We start from the raw sequence: 24,742 nt of genomic DNA on the forward strand, positions 1-24,742 counted from the left end.
CCAAAATATCTCATTTTTCCATCTATGTTATTTTACAAATAAAAAAATATACTATTTCATTACACATCGAAGATACTTCAACGTAATATTCAATTTATGTCATCAAAATGCAAGTATATTAATCCTACTATAATTAAGAGATGTTTTTGTTTGGAGCATTACGAAATTCAAGAACACACTTCATCATACAATTGAATTACTTCATCATAAAACTATATAATTACGTCATCCTAATAGCGAATTTACTTCATTATAATGGTAGTTGGCAGAGATACTGACGGTATTATGATATTCTGTACCATACTTCGCCTTCGGTATACCGTAAAAGCGCAGTATACTGCAATAACGGTAAGGTAATGGTATAAAAAATTAATAATACCGAATTTTCGATCTACCGGATTGCGGAATACTAAAAATTCGGTATGATATCGATATGATATTTTGTCATACCACAGTTTTTGATACGGTATGCAGTATGATATTCTTGGTACGATATATTGTACCGACTCACCCCTAGGTGAGTCAGACACATATTTTAAAGTTAATACTTAATCTACTTATTCTACTCCCTCCGTCCCATAAAATTATGGACAATGGATATGACACGAGAATTAAAAAGTACTTAAAAATTATATCGTTGAAATTTAAAATTGCATAATTTAAATTCGAAAAATTAAAAAAGTAAATATTTCTGGTGTGGTGTGAATTTTTTCGGGTGAAATGAGGCTATTTATAGGTTAAAAAAGAAATAAATAGTGGAAAAAAACAGATATATTTTATTGGGAAGTGAGAAAATATTTTTTTATTTAAATATGATTTTTCAGAATTTTCAAATTTAAAAAAGAAAAAGAAATTTACAACAGCTAGCGTCACCCAGAAGCCGCCACATATCCGTCGCTGCCAAGGACGAAGCTCTTTGCGACGAGCTCGTCCATGCCGACGGCTCGAGACGCCGCATGCCGTGCCAATGGCACGAACCCACCTTTCGCAAGAGCTCCCGCTGCGGATGCTCTAAGTATAAGTTTAATTAAATACCTATGATATAATTATTTTATTATGTGACATTTATTTTATAGAGTCAACTTAGAAATTAAAAAGAAGAATAGATCTTAAATCTACCAATAAAATTCCGTTCTAGCAATAAAAGGAAACGATGTCAAACTAAAATTGGCCCCAATACAAACAGAGTATATACATACAGGTATACCACATTCCCCCCAAATCAGAAGGTAGCCCTAACTGTCTCTGCCTCCGCAAAACCCTAGCAATGGTGTGCATCAGGAAAGCCACAGTCGACGATCTTCTGGCTATGCAGGCCTGCAATCTCTTCTGCCTGCCCGAGAATTACCAGATGAAGTACTACTTCTACCACATCCTTTCCTGGCCGCAGCTCCTCTACGTCGCCGAGGATTACAACGGCAAAATCGTCGGCTATGTTCTCGCCAAGATGGAGGAGGAGACCACCGAGTGCCACGGCCACATCACCTCCCTCGCCGTCCTCAGAACTCACCGCAAACTTGGCCTTGCTACCAAACTCATGACTGCCGCTCAGAACGCCATGGAGCAGGTCACCTTCTTCATTTTTATTACTCCTATTAAATACTAATTAGTATTACATTTCTCAATGTTAATTTACTGTTATTTTGCCTCGAAATATGTAACTCAATCTGTGGAGTTCTTATATAGTATTCAACTACTATTTAACAATCTCGCAAACTACCAGATCTGGATTTCGTTTGTTTGATTATTGGTAGTAAGGAGGGAAGTTACTTTTTCTTAGTTGAATAGCTTTATTAGTTGTTCATATGCTTTCTCGTGGACCGTCTTCGGGTACTTCCTTGCGTAGTTTGGTTTATCCATATCCATCCTAATTTTGCGAAAGCTTTTCAAATGTACAATTTGTGTTGGTGTGGAGATGCTTCACTATTAACTTGGCCTTTTGTTTTATAATGTTAAAACAATATGTACTCGTCTCCTAAGTAAAAACCATCAAACATTCAGTTTAACAGTGTTCCAAATTTTGATGTCTCATATGTGACATCATAGGGAGATGAAGCTACAATTTTCTGCTCAATCAGCAGGCTAAGTTGTTATTTTTTTTCACTTATTTTAGTGTTAATTTGCATTAGGTTCCTGGCATTAGGACTCACTTCTGTGACGGGTTTAGGGTTTTAGATTTTACAAATTTTGTTGTTGATTGATACCATTTTTTATTTTTTTTTTGTCAAAACGAAATTGTAATTCCATTTGAATGGATGAGTTTTGTTTTATCTTTGCACAATCCAACATCCTTACTGATTAACAATTTGTGTTGAATCATATGTGTGTTTCACACTTCCATCTGCATCAGGTGTCCTGCATATCTTCCATTTGAACAAATATGCAAAATAGTGTTACTATATTGTCCCCCACTGCTGTTAATATTATATTTTGAGCCATTACAAAGGCAGCCATATATGTAAGTGCTGTAAATTCTATTACCAAGGAAGTAAATGCATAAAAAGGTAAAACCAATCTAGAAAGAAAATAAAGACAAAGATGTGACTAGGAAAGAAATTAAACCTAAATACCTAAAGAATAGAGATCATCTTTAGCCCATGCCAACTCTCGGCCATACTATCTGTCCAAGTCAATCTTAGATTCTTATCTTCAAGTTGTTCAACACATACATACTCTTGTTGCAAAATTGCATTCAGTCCTGACTCTCGGGTCAGAACTGAAAGCGGAGATTCTGAAATCAGGTGTATTGCTGGCACCGTATCTTGAACCTGATTCTTTTTGCCATGCTTCTGGTGGATTCTTCTTTAGGTGTGTTATCTGAGCATCTGTTCCAGAATGAACGGATTGGAGCCTCTGAACTTAGGTGCAAAGGTTTCATCAAAAGCGATGCTAGTGTTCATCTTTGAAGTTGTTTTCATGTACAGAACTTGCTGAGATTCTGAGAATTTTGGAGAAATGTCCTGAACTTGAATTAATGTCGATCCAAGGATCATATCTTTCCTCCCTTGAAAAGGATTTTTCCTAAATCCTCGATGTCTTCTTATTCCTTGTCCCGTGTTTCCTCACAAGCCTCTGCAACTTGAGTATGGTGTCAAACCCTTTACCTCTCTACGCGACTCATGCATATGCTGCTGTTTCCCTTTAATTGAACGCTACGACGATTCCTTATCATCCTCTTGTTTCGGCTCACTCTTTTTCCTCTATCCGCTTTCCTTTAGCAACCACATCCATCCTTACCCTAGATAAAAAGAATGATCATTTTGTTACAACCCAGATTGTAGTATGTTAGATACCAATCACTTGACCACCTGTCTCTCGTTACCTGATATTATTATCTGTCTGTTTCAGTAGCAGATTTATTAAATTTCTTTTGTCAATGAACAGGTGTATGGGGCAGAGTATGTTTCACTGCATGTTAGGAAAAGCAACAGGGCTGCTTTCAATTTGTACACGGAAACATTGGGTTACAAGATCCATGATGTGGAGGCCAAATATTATGCTGATGGAGAAGATGCTTATGATATGAGAAAAGAATTGAAGGGTAGAAAGCACCACCATCAGCACCACCACCACCATCATCACCACCATGGTGGTGGATGTTGTTCTGCAGATGCTAAGTCAGATGAGAAGCCCGGATCAGCAGAAGTCAAAACCGCATAACTGGAATTAATTCCAGCTATCTGAAATTTTATTATACTGCTTATGCTTATTCAGTTGGTGCCAGAATTATGATGGCTTGTGTGCTTAATCTGTTTTAGTCGCTTGGATCTATGAAAATTTTTGTCAAGGCGAATGACTTGCTGGTAATGGAATATTGAATAACAATGCTGGACATATGTCAAAGATCTGTGTTTGTTATGCTTCTCTTTTGGTGAAAGGCATCTGTTTTGAATTCATGTCATTCACACTGCTACAAACTCTGAGCTTCCATAATTTGGTATTATAAAGTTCTTTGCTCGAGACTTGACGGCAATTTCTGAGCACCAGTTATCTTGGGAATTGAAATTATTCAGGGCTACATAGTTTACAGCATTTACTAGAGCTCAGTTTCTTAAGACTACCTCTACTTATGGTCTCATGTTACTCGCATTTTTTTATTTCGGCTTGTCCCGAACTATTTGTACTATTTCTATTTTAAGTACTCTCTACGTCCACCAAAACTTTTTATTTTTCCATTTTCGTCTATTCACCAATATATTTTTTATTTGTTTTTATTTGCTACTTTTAGTAATGGGTTCCACATCCACTATCTTTGTCTTACTCACATTTTATTATAAAATTAATATATAAAAATAGGTCTCATCTTTCACCAATTTTTTCAATCTACTTTGTACTACATTTCTTAAAATTTGTGCTTTCCTTTTGTTGGTGGATGAAGGGAGTAAAAATTAGGGTATTTAATTAAGATACTAGAGTTAATGAAGTGTTCCTCTATTAAGTATTTTCTTATTACACTTAATAATAATAATTCAATTGCACTAATTACTCATTCTTAAATTTACGGCCTAAAATAAAAAGTGTGAGTACCATGAGACGAGAGAGTATATTAATTGAGAGGGTTTTCATATTCTGAAATGAAATAGTTATTTGGACGAGTAATTTGTCATGAATATCCATAGGGCTGGGAAAAAATACCGAAATATCGGCCTTATCGTACCAAAAAAATACCGAAATTACCGAATTTTTGGTATACCGTGACTTTCGGTACGGTATGATACCTTACCGAAAAATTCCGGTAAGGTAACGGTATAAATTTTCAAATACCGCGGTGTACCGTTGCATACCGAAATTCGGTATATACCGAAATTAAGGTATATACCGTAAACTAAGGTATATACCACAAAAATCTAAACACAATTATATATAAAATATATTTTATATATTTTAAAATTATAAAATCTATTGTAAAATATAAATATAATTATGAATAAAATTATTAAATTAATTTTTAAAATTATAAAATATAAATACTCTAATTTTCTATTTTAATTGATGTTGAAAGTCAGGTATACCGCAAAAGTAAGGTATACCGAACTTCGGTACGGTATACCAAAAATGAGGTACGGTATCGGTATGGAAATTTGTCATACCGAAAATAAGGTATACCGAAGTTCGGTATACCGAAAACTTTGGTAAGATAAAGGTATGAATTTTTCGCATACCGTATTTACGGTAAGGTATACGGTATAGTGGTTTCGCTAAGGTATATCGTACCTACCTACCCCTAAATATCCATTCTCGTATGATCAAGTACTCGACAAACTACATGAAGTTAGGAATTGGTCGTAATATATAGTAAACTTTAAATTATCAGTTGGTCCCTAACTGGTTTCTTTGAGATTCAATTGATTCTCATGGTTCATATGGGAGAAAAGGAATGAAGATGCATCGGGTTGGATCAAAGACCCAAAAAACTTGAAGTTGTACAGGTTTTGTGGCTCTTGGCCTTTTTTCTCTGTATTGTTGGGTGCTTCTATTTTGCTAGGCTTTAGTTCTAGTTGGTTTGTTTTCTTCGTTGTGATAGGTATTTGATTGTTATCTATATTGAACTCTGTTTGTATTCATTAAGCTTATGTATTATAGAGAAAATCGGTGTTCTTTGTAAGGAAAAAAAGAGTCTACAAAAGGTAAGATATGTAATCTAAAATAACAAAAACTCTACATTCAATCCCTAGTGATTTCATTGTAAATCTACTATATGATCTATTTCCTTAGCTAGCTAAACATTCAAAAGTTCTTGTTGTGCCCTGTGTTCAGCTTTGCACGGTCTCATGGCAGCTTGAGGTTTTTGGATTATAAAAAAAATAGTCATGCGTTTCTCAACTTGTGCTGTGAATTGGGATGTTAATGCTATGGTGTCATGGAATTTTTCTCAAAGTAGACGAATATAGGGAACAAAATCTGTGTTTGGAAGACTTTTTTTCCTTCCAAGAAAGGGTAAGACGTGTTTTGATTTTGCGTCTCTAAGAGGGGCGCAGATTTCTAACGCGTCACTTGAAAATAAAAAGAAGATGGATTGTGCTAGCTGTTAGAGACGTAGACTAAGGGCTCAGGTGCATCAGACCTGGGTTCGAATCCTCTATGGGCTGAAAATGTGCTATTATGTGTGTAGCTATCTTAAAGTAGCCAATTGAAGTGATCGATTAAAGTTAAAGTTACGGACTATTACATTGTTATAGATTTAAAGTGTAAATACCATATTATTATTTTCAGTTTGTTGAGGGACCGAACTGAAAATAAGAGAGAACTTATTATGTTGTAGTGATATACTTTCGTTATTCTCAATGCGGAAATCTAAGAAGAATGTATTTGATCATATGGAAGACCAAAACCATTCCAAATGCAATATCTATCAAGGAATCATTCCACGTGGAGTCTAGTACGCTTCTGCTTTAGGTTTATATATTTGTATAATCTCTATTTTTCATCGAAGTATAGATTAGTACTTGAATTTCTTGATTCAATTCTAACATATTAGGCTTAATCTCCAATCATCATTTAAATGATAACAGTAAAAGAAAACAGTTACATAAATTAACATGCAAACAATTATAAAAGTTAATAATGAGAAGAAGAAAATAGAGTTAAGTTTGTAGAAGTAGGAAGGTGTTTCCCATGAAGAAAATGCTTGATAAGAAAAAGGGCTCGAGAAGGTTGATAACTAGGCACTTGATGTCCTGCTCCTCGCACGGTTGTAAATGTTAAATTTCCTTCATATATTTGTGTATACCCACCAACCTGCACTCAATTATTAACATATTTTATTATTTCGACCATTATATATTTATATATATTAAAAATATTATTGTTTATATTAATAAAAGAAAGTTGTATGTGGCGGGTGAATTAATTACCTGGTCATCAATGTACCAAGGAAGCCATGGAGTTGTTTGATTGAGTTTCAAGAGTTGAATTGAAAGTTTTGTTGAAGTAACTGGTACTCTTCCATCCAAATCCCCACTGTTACACACCCCTCAATTAATTTACCTTAAATAGTAGTAGTATATCAATTTACATAGATCGCAAATTTAGTTGATCCAAACATTGGCATCTTCTTGGCAAATGAAACAAAAGTATATAATAACATACTCCAACCGTCCCACTATAAATGAGACCGTCCCACTATAAGTAAGACGTATTCCTTTTTAAGTAGTCTCAATGTAAGTGAGACATATTTTTATAGCAAAAAAAATAATAATCTCATTCTATCTCTCTCTTACTTTATTATCTCTCCTACTTTTTCTCATTTTTTTTTCTTACTCGTACTTTAATCTTTCTTCATTTAACCACTAAATACCACTATCTAAAAGCATGTGTCCAAAAAAAAATATATCACATATATTGGGACAAAGGGAATATCACATAGGAATAAAAAAGAGATCTAAAATTACTAGTATAAGTTTAATAAGTCACTCCTCCCTTTAGAAATTAATTTTAGGATGTAATCTATGGATTCCTATCATAGTATTAGAACGGATACCCAGTTAAATTTAACTGATTACAAAATAGAAAAATGTCGGCACAATAATATAATTGGGCTTTAAATTTGGGCCAATTCGATAAAGGATTGCTAATCCGATCAGAAAAAGCCCAATCACTATAAGGTTTACCTTAAAGGGCTTGAGGGAAAGCGTTACAAATAAAACAAAAATAACTACAAAATGTCCTACATTGGTGTGAAAACACTACTCCCTCCGTCCTACAATAGGAGTAACATTTGGTGTGAGCACGAGTTTTAAAAAGGGTAAACTGCTTCTAAAATCGTGAACTTTCACAATAGTTTGGTATTTCCCGTAAACTTTAAAAGTTGCGTAAAAAATCATGAACTTTGCCGGGTTGTGCAAATTTCCCAAACGACCCGACCCGGTAGTTTCCTGACATAAACTTATCCTACGTGACAGCTGGAAGTGTGACTTGGCAGCCGGAACACAAAACGACGTCGTTTTATGTTTGTTAGAAAAAAAAATTTAAAATTTCGCTGTGACTTTTAATGCAACATTTAAAGTTTACGGGAAATACCAAACTATTGTGAAAGTTCACACGATTTTAGAAGCAGTTTACCCTTTTAAAATTGTGGGTTGGAAAAGTTAATATGAGATCCATATTTTTATATTAGTTTTATAATAGATTGAGAGTGAAGTAAGTTAGTAGAATGTATGACCAACTTACCATTTATGCTAAGAGTGAAATGTAACTTTTATTGAGATGCCAAAACGGCAAAATATGACTCTTATTATGAAACGAAGGGAGTATTATATAAGTCTAATGAATGGGGATGGATCTCCTGTTGTGTTAAAAAACACAGCAGGCTGTGCTGTGCTTGAAACGACAGCATACACAGAATGAAACGCAAGAGTGGAAATGGTGGGGCCTTGTCATTTCTTTCATGTATTATCCAAGATACTCCCGCTAATACTATACTGGTACTATTAATTTATTAGCTCCTTATCTAATTGTGAATTTTACAACTTTTTAAAATGATTTTGCCGACAATTTTTCAAATGATACCGTATTGAAAAATATGCAAGTCGAATTTTCAATTTTCAATTTCTTTTATTTTTGAATAAATTGTTTATTTTCTCTTCCTTTTCTTTAAGTTATAGGGAATACTAGCTATTTATTTTCATTATGGAATATTTATTTGAAGACTCATAAACACAAAATAATTCAATTATATCTACAAATTAAAATACGTATAAATTATGATCATAATATTGAATATATATGTATGTTTTTATTGTGTTTAATATTTATATTTTACATCTTTCTTTTTTAATGGAGTACGAGTATTATTTTCCATAGCACTTTTTATTTCTAATTATTTAAAGCTAATAATTTATTTTAAGAATAATCTCTAATATCATAAAAAAATCTTCAAACTATGTTACGTTATCATTTTAATTGAAAACTATAATATATTTGAGAGTTTTAACAAAAATAAAACTATTATAAAAACAAAAGAAAAAATGGTTGTAATAAAACACACACAAATATATTATAATTTTCAAATATAATTCTAAAAAATGTTATGTTATTTTTGTTTTTTGTTAAAACACACACAAATATATTATAATTTTCAATTAAATTAATAAACTAAAATACGAGCTCAATTCGAAAATGTCAGCAAAATTTGAAAAGATTAGCTCCTATAAAGAATAAGTTAATAGTACCAGTATAGTATTTGTAGGACAATATTGAATAAAGTAATACATGAAAGATATGACAAGGATCCACCATTTTCACTCCAGCGTTTCATTCTTTATATGTTGTCGTTTCAAGCACAGCACAATCTGCTGGGCTAAAAAACACAGTAGGAGATCTCTCTCTAATGGACCACTTCTTCTATCACCAATTAATTTTAAAATAGAACCATTTAGTCTTTACTAATTATTTTTATAAGGTACTCCCTCCGTCCACGAATAAGAGTCCCGTTTTTCCATTTTAGTCCGTCCACGAATAAGAGTTCCGGTTCATAATTACCATAAATGGTAAAGAGACCCCACATTCCACTAACTCATTCCTCTCACATATCATTTAAAACTAATATATACAAGTGGGACCCCTATTCCACTAACTTTCTTCCACCCGCTTTTCTTAACATTTCTTAAAACCCGCACCATTTAGAAATGGGACTATTAATCGTGGACGGAGGGAGTACGTATTAATTTAGGAGAACTCTGTTTTGTTTGTTAAAGAAAAAAATGAGTAATTATGCATAGAACTCAATAATTATATAATCGAAATCCATTAGACTTCTATTAGCAATTGGAGAAATCAATATGACATAACTTTTCAATCATGCATATGAAAGTGTTTCTCGAAATATAAATCATATCACATTGCAAAAATAAAGAGATTAAAACGTGAAAATTACCTATAAATCCAAACTCGAAGACCCGCGGCGATCAAGTCTTTGAGAAGAGGTATGACAGTTGCGGGGCTGTCTTGCCATTCTCCATTCACTTTGCTGTAATTTATAACACAATGCACAAGTATTATTAAAAACCAAATATACCATAAATTACAAAGGTTATATTATCAAGGCGCATTTTCCCATACTTGTATTTATTTTTTTGGATGGATTAATTTAAATCTCAGTATATCTGAACTTTATAATGAGAATATTTTTATACTCCTTTCTTCCAAAAAAAAGGTACTCCATCAATTGTGAACGACACGGATTTTAATGAGAAAATTAGGTAAAACTAGTAAGAAAGAGAGAGAAAGTGGATAAAGTATGAGAGAAAAGAGAAAAAATGAATAGAGTATGAAAGAGAAATTTTTCATTTTTTTAAATAGAACTATTTTTTTGGACATTCTAAAACGATAAAATAAGACTATCTTTCGTGATACGAGAAGTATGATAAACTATCAAATTGTACCAAACATTCCTTCGTCCATTTTTTAGGTCTAAACAAGTGATTGTCAATCTATGTTTACTTATTAAAAAAGGTTGAATAGACTATAGTCCACTTTTCGGAGCTTGAAAAATGGACAGGGACACAATCGTTACAAAACCGATTACTTATAGTAGTACTTATATAGAACCAAAATAGTTTTGGATAAAGTGATATAAATATATTTATCCTTTTGCTATTAATTGGGATACTTTATTTTTTATAATCAATATTTTCTCCAATTAGTTTTTATTTAAACCGATTATGTATCTATTTATTATATCACGTTTCAGGAAATATTGTTTAAATTTTGAAAACTTAGTTTGAAAAAATTAAACAATGATAAAAAATAATTGTAACCTGCATGCTTGCCAATCATATGGAATTTTGGTGATATTAGCATGAAGAGCCTGTTGAACCTCAGGTCTGTTGAGGTATGTATGCACATATTGGTCAGTGCATGGATCAAAAGTCATTGCCTGCACATCAAATTAATTAAGTAAATCAAAAATACTACTCCCTCCGTCCCATAAAAGTTGAGACAAAACTTTTGGGCACGGAGATTAAGAATTTATATAAAATAAATAGGAGAGATGAAAAAAGTATGAAAGATAAGAGAGAGTAAAGTAAATGGTGGAATAAAAAAAGAGTGATTAGATGTTTTGTCTTTTATTAAAAAAGGAAATGACTCAACTTTGATGAAACTGACTAAAAAGGAATACGACTCAACTTTTATGGGACGGAGGCTGTACTATATGGAACAGCAGGATTTACGCTGCAGGATTTTCTCATAGTAATACTATTAGTTTCACTACAAAACATCCTAAAAAGTAGCCCATAGTAACGAAAATAGATGGGAATGGACTTGAGCCCAAACTAAATATATTTGAATACCTATTGTTTACGAAAATAGATGGGAATGGACTTGAGCCCAAACTAATATCCCATACTTTTAATTCCATACTAGTTGTTATTTTCATATTTTCCTTTCCATGGACTAGGAAGAATTAAATTAAGAGGGAAAAAAAATTCTTAAAATTTGATTAAATTCTGGTTAATTAAATAGTTTTCCAAAATAGTTAATTAATTATGTCATTAGTTTGACATTTTTCTCACATTTAAAGTAAAATTGTGTATGGTGTTGAAGCCAAAATTCTTGATTTTTTTGCAAATTTATACATTACTCACAAAAGTAATTGATTTTAAGTATTAGAAATAATATGTTACGTACCTTATCTGAGAACCACTCTCGTTTGACGCACGTTTAGTGTTGTTCGTTTCGATTTATATATTTAGTTTGATTCTAATACTTTAAAGAATGCTATTGAAAATTTTAATTTCACAAAATTCATTAAAATCAAAGCTCGATTTGCTCGTTTTCTCTATAATTTTAAATAAATTAATAAAATAACAAAATCGGGCTTTGATTTGTATGAACTTTGTGAAATTAAAATTTTCAATTACATTTTTAAAGTATTTAAATCAAACGAAACATATAAATCAAAACGAACAATACCAAACGTGCGTCAGGCGAGAATAATGCTCAAATAAGGTACGTAACATATCATTCCTCAGTATTATTAGGCTAAAGTATATTTGGCTCCCAATTCATAAATAATTTTCTCTCAAAGTTAAATCAATAGGATAATTTTAGAAAAATATAAAATTTTTGAGATACTATTAAATATAAGTATTTTTAGAGTTGCAGGATTAGTCAGAACTTGGTTAATTGACACGTGTGACCAATAATTAAATTACACATTATCCTCATAACCAGATGAGTTAAAAAAGATTGAAGTATACCTGATTAGTTTTTGGCAATGTGTTGCAAGTTGGAGCATAAATATTATAAACGTCGAGAGCAGCAGTGTTTCTTTCGGATTCAAGAATTCCAATGAGGCATTGCGTTGATAAGCCCTTTCCGCTGTCTGTAAAATCACAGTATCTCAAGATGCGGTTCAAAGTCTGTCTAGAAATGAGGGCATGACTTTCATAATATTCATACATCCCTTTTAAGTCTGTCTCATCGTTAATTGTGGGATTCCCAATCTGCGCATGGTTGAACATAACTAGATAATCAATAATCTATATGGATCTAATCGGTTGTTAACTATTTGCTAATTGCTAACTATGTCAACACGAAAGCATTTGTATGTCAATTGAATTTTGTTGACACAATATATGTCTTCTTGTTGATATATTTAGTTGTGTCAACAAAATTCAGTTGACATAAAAATATCTTCGTATTAACATCTAGGCCTGTCAAATCGGGTCGGAAATTTTCGGGTACCCGATCCCGAAATTCCCAAAATTCAATACCCGATACCCGATACCCGACCCGAATTTGATTTCGGGTACCCGGATACCCGACTCGGGTTTCCAGTCCCGAAAAATCGGATGTCCAGTTCCGATTGTGATTTTGAATTTTTTATTATTTTTTTCTTTTTAGAAAAGAAACTACAATTTTTAGAGTTTATTTAATATACTATTTAGTTCAAATTTAATACAAAGTTGAAGTAGTATTCAAGGGACAATAACTACAAACTTTTAGAAATACAAAATTTTTGTAATAGTTCGAATTTAAGAGAAAATAACTAAAAATCTTTAGAAATACAAATTCTTGTAATAGATCGAATTTTAGAAAAAAATAACTCTAAACTCTAAGAAATACAAAATTCATAAGTTATAGTAACATATTAACATTTTTCATCCATCCACAATAAGAAATTAAATTACATATTGACATCTTTCATCCATCCATATGTTATTAAAAAAATTAAATTACATTTTTCATCTTTCATCCCTCCAAAATAAGAAATTAAAAAGAAATTTAATTAAATTACATCTTTCATTCCTCCACAATAAGAAATTAAATTACATATTAACATTTTTCATCCATCCACTTATAATTAAGAAATTAAATTATATTTAATTATAATAAAAAAAATATAATTTATTAATTTTAAAAATAAATCGGATAATTCGGGTATACCCGATCGGGTATCGGGTAATCCGATATCCGATCATCCAAAATTCCACTACCCGATCCCGATCCGATACCCGAAAAATCGGGTTTCGGATATCCAATTATCCGATTTTTTCGGATTTAGATATTGGGTATCTAATACCCGATATCCATTTTGACAGCCCTATTAACATCTATAACATGGAATGTTGACATAGTTAGCAGTTAGCAATCTAACAGGGCTCATAATCTATATGTGTATTTTATGGATGGAACTTACAATAATCCCTTTGAGATTGATGATGGTGTTGTTAATATGGTGAGGATTTTGGTTGTGGCAGAGAATGGTTTGTGCCAATTGTGGTATATAATGGCCACCATAACTCTCTCCTGCAATGTAGAAATCCCTCTCTTTATATTCAGGAAATCTCTCCAACCAATTCACCAAGAAATTGTAGTTGTCGACGGCGCTTCTTCTGTCTCCGGTGCTCTTCAAATCCGCTGATCTATTCGAATACGAGAACCCGACTCCTGCCGGCGACTCCAAAAATAGCACATTTGCAGCTGAAACACAACAATATCAATTTGTATTAAATCCACTTGACCCAACACTAACACCCTAGCTAGACTACTAAAGAGAGAGAAAGATATATAGACCATGGTTCCATGAGAAATTATTTAGGTAGAGTGTCCGGGCATCGCTGTGAACCCGAAAAGGCCCGACTTCCTCCATTGCTCCAAAACCAAGAGAAGAACACCCTGGTCCTATTCAAATACCACTTCCTTTCATTATCAAAATAACAATTTATAATGAACACCATAAATACTATCTTTGTTTTGAACGCAGTTTTTATTAATAAGATTATTTATGTTTATAAGTAACTAGAGTTTTTCTTATTACCTACCAATTTAATAATTCTCCATACATTTCTGCATCACGTATCCTAGTTGTGAGTATTACTTGCAATAGATAAATTCGATTAAATAGTAGTACCTCCATTGAGCCAGAGAAGAAGAGGTGATGATTGGGGAGAGTGGTGGGCTTCTACAAAGTAGTAATAGTAAGCTCTCCCCGCAGACCGGTCAACGGTCACATATCCACCGTATTGCTTGAACTCAACCTTTGGTTGTCCAGGCAATCTCTTTATTCTCTCATTCTCTTTCTTCCCTTTTTTCGCTGTAATTTCTATTTCACTAAAATCAATGCTTGCTGGATTGAAATCACTCGTGTCAATCTTACTATTCTCCCTGACCTTACTCGTGTAAAAGTTGTATAGCGCTTCAGTTTGTTTCTTTCCATTCTTCTCCGCTGTTGTAAGAAATGATGTAGGCACCAAAGTGAAAATAAGAATCAATGCTATTTGCTGTCTCATTGTGTTTAAAAATTGGATTTAATATTAGTAAATGGTGTTTCCATTTGTTTTTATTGTCAATGGTTTTGAGCTCTTTAATTACTTCTATTAGTAGCTCGACTATAGCCTCTACGACGTATGCTACTATGCTACTACTAGTCCTGATAGGATCGTCCCTACATTTAAGCTGTCCCTACATTTAAGCTTTCCAGTTGAAAATTAATACTCCAATCCGCTCCATAGTAGTGAAGTTATTTTTTTTAGTAAAAGTTAGCACATTTCTTCTCATCTACTTTACTTATCTCTCTTACTTTATTCTTTCTTCTTCTCTCTACTTTTTTTTTCCTACGTATTATTTATTTATTTAACTCGCCTAACACAATTTTTCTTAATTTTCGAGCCGGAAAAAAATGTCTCCACTACTATAAAACAAAGGGAGTAGACAAAATTATTGGGGTTTGCAGTTGAAATTGTGTAGTAGATAGTGGAGTCCACAATAATAAAGTTAAAAAGAAGGAGAAAAAGGTTGTCATAAATGGATATAGACTATTTATCTGGGACGGACGAAAAAGGAAATATGGCCTATTTCTGTGAAACCGAGGGAGTAATTAACTTTTATTTCCACTCTTCATGTTTTTTTAATGAGTATAAATATTTTTAAGTTCTATATTACAGGAGTCTGTAAAAATATTCCATGTCTATCAAATTTTCATTTTAAAGTATGAGAGCACGAAATTACGTTATTTTTATTTCATATTAATTATTAAATAATAAAAATATTAATCATATAATGGCATCCCACATTCCCACTAAGTACATCTAGATTTCGAGACCCAAGAAAAGACTCTATATTTTAATGCAAAATTAAATATTTGAGTTTTAATTTATGTTTTACAATTCAGAATGGGGATGTCAATTGGGCTAACCCGCTCAAGTTCGGGCTAATCCACACGGGTTGTTGTGTTATTTGGATGCGGATTATTCGAGCTGTGAATTTTTCGGGTTAAAAATTTTCGGACCTAACCCTAAATCTTCGGGGTTCGAGCTAACCCACAGACTATTCGGGTCAATAGTAATTGTATATATTACTTTCTATCCAGTCCAATATTCTAGATTGTTAAAAAGCAGATTGTCACAAATAGTAAAGTATTATCAAAATGATCAAGAAAAAGAAAATAATAACAATTGAAAATTGACAAAATAAATAACATATCGTTTAATTAATAGCACACATGAATCTGACTACAATTAACTATAATTCATGCAAACCCTAACTTTCAATTTGAGAGAGAAGACATAATTACCATATATTCTTCACATCAATGTTGGTATTTAATATTGATATTACCAAATATATTTCATATAAGTATATAATCCAAAATTTTAATTGTATTTTTATATTAAATGCTCAATCTGTGGGCTAACCTGCAATCCACTCGGGTCAGCCCGCATAACCCACCGACCCGAACGGGTTAGCCTGTGTAGCCCGCTTCTGAATATGGGTTACGATTTTTCGCCCCTAACCCTATGATTTTACCGAATAATTCGAGTCGACCCGTGTTCATTCATAACATTGGGAATAGTTTAGAATTTAAAATTGTCTTTAACTCATTTAATGCATTAACGTAGATGCAGGACTGAAATTAAACTTTTGCACTAGACTGATAGTCAAATCTATATTTTGAAAGTAGTATTATTATACCTACCTAATGGCTCAAGCCTCTAAGCCGCTTGTTATAGAATGGTTGCATTAAATCGCCGGCCTTTTGTACCTTGTACAATTCCATTTATTGATAGGAAATTAATGGGTTGTTACGTTACGTAATCCCTCCATTTTAGAGCATTTACAATAGGCTACTAATTGCAACGAGTAGGAGGCGCCGCAAAAAATTTGGCCTTACTGCAACGCAAAAAAAGCAAAATGCGACCGCTGGAAAAACAGCTGCGAACACGGTGGTTGCCCGGTTTCGCAGCTGTTTTTTTGGCCTTAATGAAAGTCAATTTTCTGCGGCGTTTTCTAGCCATTTCCGAAATATCATATTCTCTTCATTTCAATCATGTTGGCACATTTCTGTTTCACATTTGATTTAAGTTATGCTCTATTCTTCTCGGAAATGTATGAACTATTTCTTTATTAGTCTGTCCGTAAAAGTACTCCTTCTGTCACAACAAGTTGAGTCAAAACTTTTGGACACAGACATTAAGAAATTATGTTGAAAAGTAGCATATATGAATAAAGTAGGAAAAACAAAGAGGGAATAAAGTAGGTGATCAAATAAAGTATGAGCGATTGGATATTTGTTTTTGGTCGAAAAAAAGAAATAAGTCAACTTAGTTGGGGCATCCCAAAATGGAACAGGACTCAACTTCGTTGGGACGGGGGAAGTATTAAAATTTGAATTTTGGAATAATTAAACAACACATTACCCTTACACATTATTTTATTTACAACTTAAACAATTACACTACATTACTAATGATGTGGAACCCACTTTCAACTAATATTACTTACACTTTATCTCTCACTCTTACTTTACTAATTATATATTAAAATTCGCAGTGAACCAAATGTTCATACTTTTAAAAAACTGTGGGAGTAAAACTCCTTCCGTTTCCTAAAATTAGAATTTTTTTCCTTTTTAGTTTGTTTCCTAAAAATAAAAGAGAGAACAATGTAGAGAATAACATTCACTACATTATTCTCTCTCTTACTTTATTTATCATCATTTTTTTTAAAACAAATGCAAAGAAAAAATGTGTCAACACTAATGAAATAAAGAAAGTATATTTTTCCTCTATAAATACTCTCACTTAACACGTCATTTCATCATCCATTCTTTCTACTCTTTTTATTCTACATTTTCTCTCTACACCCACAAAAATGAATTTCGGTGGTCCCCCAATGAATCCTACGTATCTCGGCAGCCACCCAACGTTTCCTTGTGATTGCCCAATGTATCCTGACTGCTAATGCACAATTTATAAATGCCACAACTATTTGCAAGTTTACAAGTTAGAGATAGTATAGCCAAAGGTTAGCACATGTATCGAATACATGAAATAAATTCACATACATGAAATAAATTCACAGGCTGTCTATCAAATACTCATCTCCATATACTATTTTGAAATACAGGGTTTGGTTGGTTTTAAACTGATTAAAAAATTTAAACAAATAAATGCAACAATTAAACCAGAACAATAATTAAATTGATTGAGAAAACAGCAGAGGACATAGATGAATTCCAGGAATAAGATTTCACTACTTTAGATCATTTAAAACACAATTATGATATACAAACAATGACTTCAAGGTTACTAGGGCGAGTCACCTAATTACTATCGTTGATCGGACAACAATAATTACTAGCTTTAAGGTTGTTAATCTTATCTAGTAACTCACAACAGATTAATTGGACCCTTAAAAAGCTTTCACTCTTAAGTTATCTTTTTTAGTGTCATTAATCATAATCTAACATATGGATTCTTTGTCGATTCCACCACATGCCATTAATCACACTCCATCTGTCTCTCACTAAGTGAGAATTTCTTTTCGACATGAAATTTAAGAAAAAAGAGATTTTGTTAGTTAAGTGGAAAAAATAAAATAAGGTAAATGAAAGAGTACAGAGGAAAAAGTAAGAGAAAGAATGTTAAAAAAGAAATAACTCACTTAGCTTATGACGTCCTAAAAAGAAATATAAATCACCTAACAACGAACATGGGAAGTACATAGTTTGTGTAGGAATTAAATAATCATAAAAATTTATTCTCAAATCCCTAGAATTCAACGAATTAAAAATATAAACGAGGCAACACATCCATAATCAAGTATCGAAACACTAAAAACATAAAAGATGTTCTTATAGTTTCATATCGAAACACGAAAAACATAAAAGATGATCTTAGCATTATGGCTTCCACTAAGATGGGTCGCTATATTACTAGGAAACTAACTTTGCATGTCTTGATAACCTATATTCAAAGATACATAAATCATATGAACTCGTAACATTGTTTCCACTAGGGTGAGTCGCAACATTACTTCATACTTAGATCATTATGGAGACAATAAATATCTCCCTCCGTTCCATAATAGATGTCACACCTAGAAGATGTCACGAGATATTAGGAGATGTTATTTTATGTGTTAAGTGGTAAGAGAAAATATAATTTTATAATTGATGTGAGAGACAACTTTTAAAAAAAAAAGAAATATAACATCTTTTATGGGATAAACTAATTAAAAAGGAAAGTGACATCTACTATGGGACGGAGGGGTACAAATTTATTATTTTTGAACTAGAGTTTTTTTAATTGTTTATCATATTCATGCATATGTGAGCAGACATCCACCAACTACGATTAAAATTAAATATTTAACAATCCAATTGATAAACAGAACAAATAGAAATTAATCTATACATTTCGTTTAGAATTTAATCAATATCCATTAAAATTAATGAATCTGGATTACTTTTATAATTTATTTAAATCACTTAATAGATAAAAATTAATCTATCTTATAGTACTTAAGATCGTCCAGATTTTAATTTAATAAAATTAAATCTTAAATAATCAAATAACCATTTATCATTATCTAACTTAGGATTTATCTAGATTAAAATTTAATCCAATTCCACTAAATTCAATAATGATTCTTGATAATTTTTATATATGTGATTAATTGAAATTAGTTAGGCGCTTGAGACCATAGTGCATGTGATGTGATGCAGTTCTAGAAGACAAGTCTTGGAGGCTAAGAAAAGTATATTTTTGGTTTTATTTATTTCCTAGTTAATAGAATTAGGAGATGGAAAAAATATTAGTTGTTTTTGCTTATTATCTTTTTAGTTATTTTCTTTCCATAAGCTTAGAATTTCATAGTTATTTTCTTTCTATAAGTTTAGGATTCCCTTTGCCTATATAAAGGCTTCATTGTTGATCTTCAAAGACAGACTTTGAAATAATAATTTTGCATTGAGTTTTTATACTCTCGAGTTCTCAATTTAGTTGAGTTCTTTTTATCCATTAGTTTAATCATTCTCATAGTTTCTCTACTTCATTTGCATCATTTGGTATCAGAGCCAGGTTCTACGTTCAGCCATTGATAATCAACCAGGATCGTGATACCAAATGATGCAAATGAAGTAGAGAAACTATGAGAATGATTAAACTAATGGATAAAAAGAACTCAACTAAATTGAGAACTTCGGAGTATAAAAACTCAATGCAAAATTATTATTTCAAAGTCTGTCTTTGAAGATCAACAATGAAGCCTTTATATAGGCAAAGGGAATCCTAAACTTATAGAAAGAAAATAACTATGAAATCCTAAGCTTATGGAAAGAAAATAACTAAAAAGATAATAAGCAAAAATAACTAATATTTTTTCCAATCTCCTAATTCTATTAACTAGGAAATAAATAAAACCAAAAATATACTTTTCTTAGCCTCCAAGACTTGTCTTCTAAAACTGCATCATAAAGGAGGCGGGGATTTGCTCATCAATCCAGGGAACACATAGAATATTAATGTCGGCGATGCTGTGAATTCAAATTGCTTGAAGATTTTACCATCTGGTGTTAACATGCTTACTGTCCCTTTGGACATTGGATATGGAGATTCTATGACTAATCAACATGATTTGTATAGACAGTGTGAATTCCATTGTGCAACAGTTGACTGGATCAAGAAAGAAAATAACTAAAAAGATAATAAGCAAAAATAACTAATATTTTTTTCATCTCCTAATTCTATTAACTAGGAAATAAATAAAACCAAAAATATACTTTTCTTAGCCTCTAAGACTTGTCTTCTAGAACTGCATCAGCATGTGCATGAGAAATACGTGAACTGATCAAACAGATTCACTAGACTAGTTGATCAAAACCTTAACCCATTAGTTATTAATTAACACATGGGAGTAAGGATCAAATCTACAAGGATGAATGAATTGCTCACACGTGTGGAAGGACATTTTATTAATAATAATGAGTTGAAAAATGATAAAGAGTTATATTCTTGAAGAATTAGGGAGATCTGTCCCATCAATAAAATGCATAATTAGAGAAAGCGCTCGAGCCGGTTGGAAACTAGGCACTTGATGTCCTGCCCCTCTAACTGTAGCAAATGTTAGATTACCTTTATACACTTGTGTATACCCACCAACCTGCATTATTATTTATTAAACATACAATTTATTTATTCCCATATAGCAAAAAGAAATTAAAATGATTCTAAGATATGCAAGTACCTCTCCACCAAGGAACCAAGGGTGCCATAGAGTTTTAATGGGAAGTTTCAATTTGTTGATGGAATTCTTTGTTGAAGTAACTGGTACCCTTGCATCCGTATCTCCACTACAACATTGAGTACATCAAAGCTTATTTCAATTATGAAAATCGATAGAAATCGACATATTTTCTATAGACGTTGAAGTTCAAGTTCAAAATCAAAACACTGTTAAGTGGAGAGAAATAAAGACTTGAATAATGAGAGGGAAAGATTGTTACCTAAATACCCAAACTCGAAGTCCGTTAGCCATGAACTCTTGCAGAAGTGGGAGAACGGTCGAAGCGCTATCGGTCCATTTTTTGATAACATCGCTATATTATTCAAATAAAACTAGTTTTAGTACGAATCTAACTATAAGGACCAACATATGATTATGAATTTTGGTTTATTTTTTGGGCTAGAGTTGTAGTTTTACGGAAATTAAGTTGTTACTATAAATGCAAACTCTATATATTGTACAAATTCCAAACTATGATCTGGGTCATTAGATTCCAAGATTTGATGTCAAACAAATAACGTCAACACAACTTCAACATTGTCAACCGCTTGACGTTGTGTTTGACATTTTCTGTTGACGTTATTTGTCATCTGTTGAGATCAAATCTTAAAATCTAACGGTTCAGATCATAGTTTAGAGTTTGTAGAGAAGATGCAGTTTGCATTTTATCACTACTACCCGTTACTATTATATATAAGTACTCAATCTCATATATTATGAAGAAAATTGAATTAATTACCTGCATGGTTCCCAATCGTAGGACATTTTGGTAACATTAGCATGTAGTGCCTTCTGAACATCAGGCCTATTCAAATATGCATACACATAATAATCACTGCAAGGATCCATATGTGACACCTGCATTATATTAACGCAACAAATTAAATACTCTAATTTAATAAAGTTGAGCAAGCATATAGTAAGCATTACTGGCTTTTTGATATGATGGAATTGAATGGTAGAATGAAATGTGAATGTGAACGTTATTCCTACTTCCATTCTATTCATTTGCTTGGTGTGATGGATGAATGAGTGAATGGATAAAAATGCAAATGAAATCCAAAAAAATTGACATTTTATTCCTATCTTCATTCCATTCCATCATACCAAGCATAGAGGTTTATAATTACCGATGCAGTCCTGGGTGTTTGTGTGAGGTTAGGGTTCCAACAGAGGGGAGCATAAATGTTATAGATATCAATAACATTAACGTTTTTATCAGCTTCTTCCGCAGCTTCGTTGCATTTGTCCGGTTGAGTCGTCGCGTTAGGGGAGAAATCGCAGTATGTCATTATCTGTTTGGTGGTTTCATCTGATACTAGAGCATGGCTTCCGAAATACTCGTACATTCCTATCGTGTCTGTCTCGTCGTTTATCACCGCATTTCCAATCTGCATTCAATATTTCAATCTCAGCGGAAAGCCATCATAAAAGCAGAGGATATCATGAATTAGTGTATGTTACTAACAAAAGTGTTGAACATTTCTTATAAAAAATAATTGGAACTATGTTTGCTAGAATTGTATGATACACATGACTAAATTAAAATACTAATCCGAAATTTATGGGAGAATATAAATCATGTGAGGTTAATTTTTTTTTTAAAAGAAAAACATGATTCTTTCACATGACCAAACTTGAAGCAAGGGACCATTAGAATTATTGTTACATGGCCCCAAACATTGTGGAAATGCTCATGAAATGGATAATACTATAATGATGCCATCATGCTCCCAATCCAAATCAAATAATTCCTCCATGTTCATCTAAAAGTAAGAAACTACTCAATTAAAAAAAATATTTAAAAAATAAAATAAAAGGGCTTACAATAATTCCTCTGAGATTGATAATGGTCTTGCCAGCTTTCTTGTTGTGATAGAGAATTGTGTGTGCCAATTGAGGCACATAATGGCCTGCATAACTCTCTCCAGAAATGTAAAAATCTCTGTCTTTGTACTCTGGAAATCTCTCCAACCAGTTCACCAAAAAAGCATAGTTGTCGATGGCCGTCTTAGCGTCGCCGCCACTCCTAAAATCTGCGGTCGTGTTCGAGTACGAGAATCCGACGCCGGCCGGGGACTCCAGAAACAACAAGTTTGCAGCTTCACAAAAATTACCATTAGTAAAAAAAAATTAACCAAATGTGTGGTTAAATAATTATGGGTGGAGTAAAATAAGATACCATGATTCCATGAGAATGGATTTTTGTAGAGAGTTTTGCCATCGCTGTGGACACGGAATGGCCCAAGTTCTTGCATTGCTCCATAGGCAAGAGATGAGCAGCCAGGACCTGTTCAAATTTCGAAAATATCTAAATTGACTGAAATTAACCAAATAAATACTTCCTCCGATCCAATAAAAATAGTGAATTTGGAAATGACATAAATTTTTACGTGAAATTGATAAAGTAAAAGAGATAAGAAAATGTAAAGTGATTAAAGTATTGTTAGTGTAGATCGATGTCCATTTTAATACAAAGAAAAATTTACTAAAAATAGAAGTGAATTAATTTTGTGGAATGACCCAACTGGCAGAAGTGGTATGCTTTTGGTGACAGAATAATTAGCTAGTTAGTCACAAATATAAGAAAATTGTAGTAGTATGAGTTTAGTCCAAACATGTTTTTGGATGAATTATTTTAATTCTACACTAAAAATTTAATTTTGCAACAGCTAATAAGTTTAGGTAGCTTGTCTATGTCAGTTCATATGTAACCCCATATAACAAGGACAAATAAACTAGTAATATAAATTAACTTTGTAGTAGTACTTATTTGATCAGTTTCGAAAGAAGGGAAATGTACTTTTACTAACATATTGCTCTTTTTCTAGAAGGAAATATGCCATTAGGTAAAAATTAAAAAATGAGGCCATGGTTTGGAATAAGGGTCAACGATGGGGTTTCCAATGAAATAAAATAGTCCATAAATAATTAAAAACAAAAATTAGCAAATAAAAAATCTTGAAAAAATAAAATAGTAAGTGAAGAAAGTGACCTCCATTGAGCCATAGAAGAAGAGGCATTTTCTTGTGATGAGCTCGTTGAGCCTCAGCAAAATAGTAGTAGAATGCTCGACCAGCGGTCTGGTTCACGGTCACATAGCCACCGTACTGCTTGAACCGGACCGGCGGCTGGCCGGGCAGCTTCTCTATCCGGTCACTCTCTTTCATCCCTTTCTGAGACAGAATTCTCACGTTGTGTGAGTGATGGCTTGCATCGAAATGCCTTCTATCAATGCTGTTTCTATGCAACTTTTCTTTGTAAATTCGTGAGAGAGCTTCTATTTGCTTAGTTGCTTCGATTTGTGGCCATTGAAGGGATGCAATGGCGATGAGAAGCAAAAAGGCTCTAGGAAAAAACATGTCTCTTTTTGATTGAGGAAATTTTGAAATGGAGAGATGGGATTTGGTTTTAAGTAGATTCAAAAAAGAGGTGGGAATAAAATAATTTTGGATACATGTGATCAAAAGTCTAAACAAACATGGAAATTTGTTGGGATTGGATGATTGCACCTCCCAACTTGACGCTATTATACAATAATAATGTATGTATGTAGATATGTACCTGTCGCCAGATCAGGGGGTAAATTGGTCATTCTTATTTTTGGATGGTTATCATTTTATATACTTATATTTTGAAATAATGATGGCGATGATGATTATGAGCATATTTGCACAAGATTTATTTTTATTTGTTTGTGAGGAACATGGTATAACATGAGGGATTGGTGAAA

The 24,742-nt window shown here is 32.6% G+C and overlaps 3 protein-coding genes across 3 annotated transcripts; 1 reads left to right on the forward strand and 2 right to left on the reverse strand.

The window, feature by feature from the left end:
- Nucleotides 1-1,173: 1,173 nt before the first annotated feature.
- Nucleotides 1,174-3,858, forward strand: LOC125187909 (Acyl-CoA N-acyltransferases (NAT) superfamily protein). The gene is made up of 2 exons (XM_048084562.2): nt 1,174-1,567; nt 3,385-3,858. Exons 1-2 carry the CDS (start codon nt 1,268-1,270, stop codon nt 3,658-3,660), a joined length of 576 nt encoding a protein of 191 aa, XP_047940519.1. The 5' UTR covers nt 1,174-1,267; the 3' UTR covers nt 3,661-3,858.
- Nucleotides 3,859-6,492: 2,634 nt separating this feature from the next.
- On the reverse strand, nt 6,493-14,735 carry LOC125189888 (serine carboxypeptidase-like 40). Its single transcript, XM_048087112.2, has 8 exons — nt 14,357-14,735; nt 14,020-14,127; nt 13,643-13,926; nt 12,201-12,446; nt 10,758-10,876; nt 9,875-9,967; nt 6,855-6,960; nt 6,493-6,738 (listed from the first exon to the last, which is right to left on the reverse strand). Exons 1-8 carry the CDS (start codon nt 14,733-14,735, stop codon nt 6,559-6,561), a joined length of 1,515 nt encoding a protein of 504 aa, XP_047943069.1. The 3' UTR covers nt 6,493-6,558.
- Nucleotides 14,736-20,681: 5,946 nt separating this feature from the next.
- LOC125199282 (serine carboxypeptidase-like 40) lies at nt 20,682-24,513 on the reverse strand. Its single transcript, XM_048097353.2, has 8 exons — nt 24,005-24,513; nt 23,192-23,299; nt 22,837-23,111; nt 22,140-22,400; nt 21,749-21,867; nt 21,230-21,322; nt 20,971-21,076; nt 20,682-20,886 (listed from the first exon to the last, which is right to left on the reverse strand). The coding sequence occupies exons 1-8, from the start codon at nt 24,369-24,371 to the stop codon at nt 20,731-20,733; spliced, it is 1,485 nt and encodes a 494-aa protein (XP_047953310.2). The 5' UTR covers nt 24,372-24,513; the 3' UTR covers nt 20,682-20,730.
- Between the last annotated feature and the right edge of the window lie 229 nt (nt 24,514-24,742).

The sequence above is a fragment of the Salvia hispanica genome, chromosome 5, assembly GCF_029641045.1.
Source record: "Salvia hispanica isolate PSC_SH4W2 chromosome 5, Shi_PSC_v1, whole genome shotgun sequence".
Classification (NCBI taxonomy): Eukaryota; Viridiplantae; Streptophyta; class Magnoliopsida; order Lamiales; family Lamiaceae; genus Salvia; species Salvia hispanica.

Bases quoted from the DNA above. Each gene is read 5' to 3' on its own strand.
- LOC125189888 (XM_048087112.2), bottom strand. From the start codon at position 14,735: ATGAGACAGCAAATAGCATTGATTCTTATTTTCACTTTGGTGCCTACA. The intron at 14,128-14,356 runs GTACTACTATTT...GTATTTGAATAG, and splicing joins TCTTCTCTGGCTCAATGGAG to GACCAGGGTGTTCTTCTCTT. The intron at 13,927-14,019 runs GTCTATATATCT...GTTGTGTTTCAG, and splicing joins TAATTTCTCATGGAACCATG to CTGCAAATGTGCTATTTTTG.
- LOC125199282 (XM_048097353.2), bottom strand. From the start codon at position 24,371: ATGTTTTTTCCTAGAGCCTTTTTGCTTCTCATCGCCATTGCATCCCTT. The intron at 21,868-22,139 runs GTAATTATAAAC...AATATAATGCAG, and splicing joins AAACACCCAGGACTGCATCG to GTGTCACATATGGATCCTTG. The intron at 21,077-21,229 runs GTAACAATCTTT...TCAATGTTGTAG, and splicing joins CTTCGAGTTTGGGTATTTAG to TGGAGATACGGATGCAAGGG.
- LOC125187909 (XM_048084562.2), top strand. From the start codon at position 1,268: ATGGTGTGCATCAGGAAAGCCACAGTCGACGATCTTCTGGCTATGCAG. The intron at 1,568-3,384 runs GTCACCTTCTTC...GTCAATGAACAG, and splicing joins CTCAGAACGCCATGGAGCAG to GTGTATGGGGCAGAGTATGT.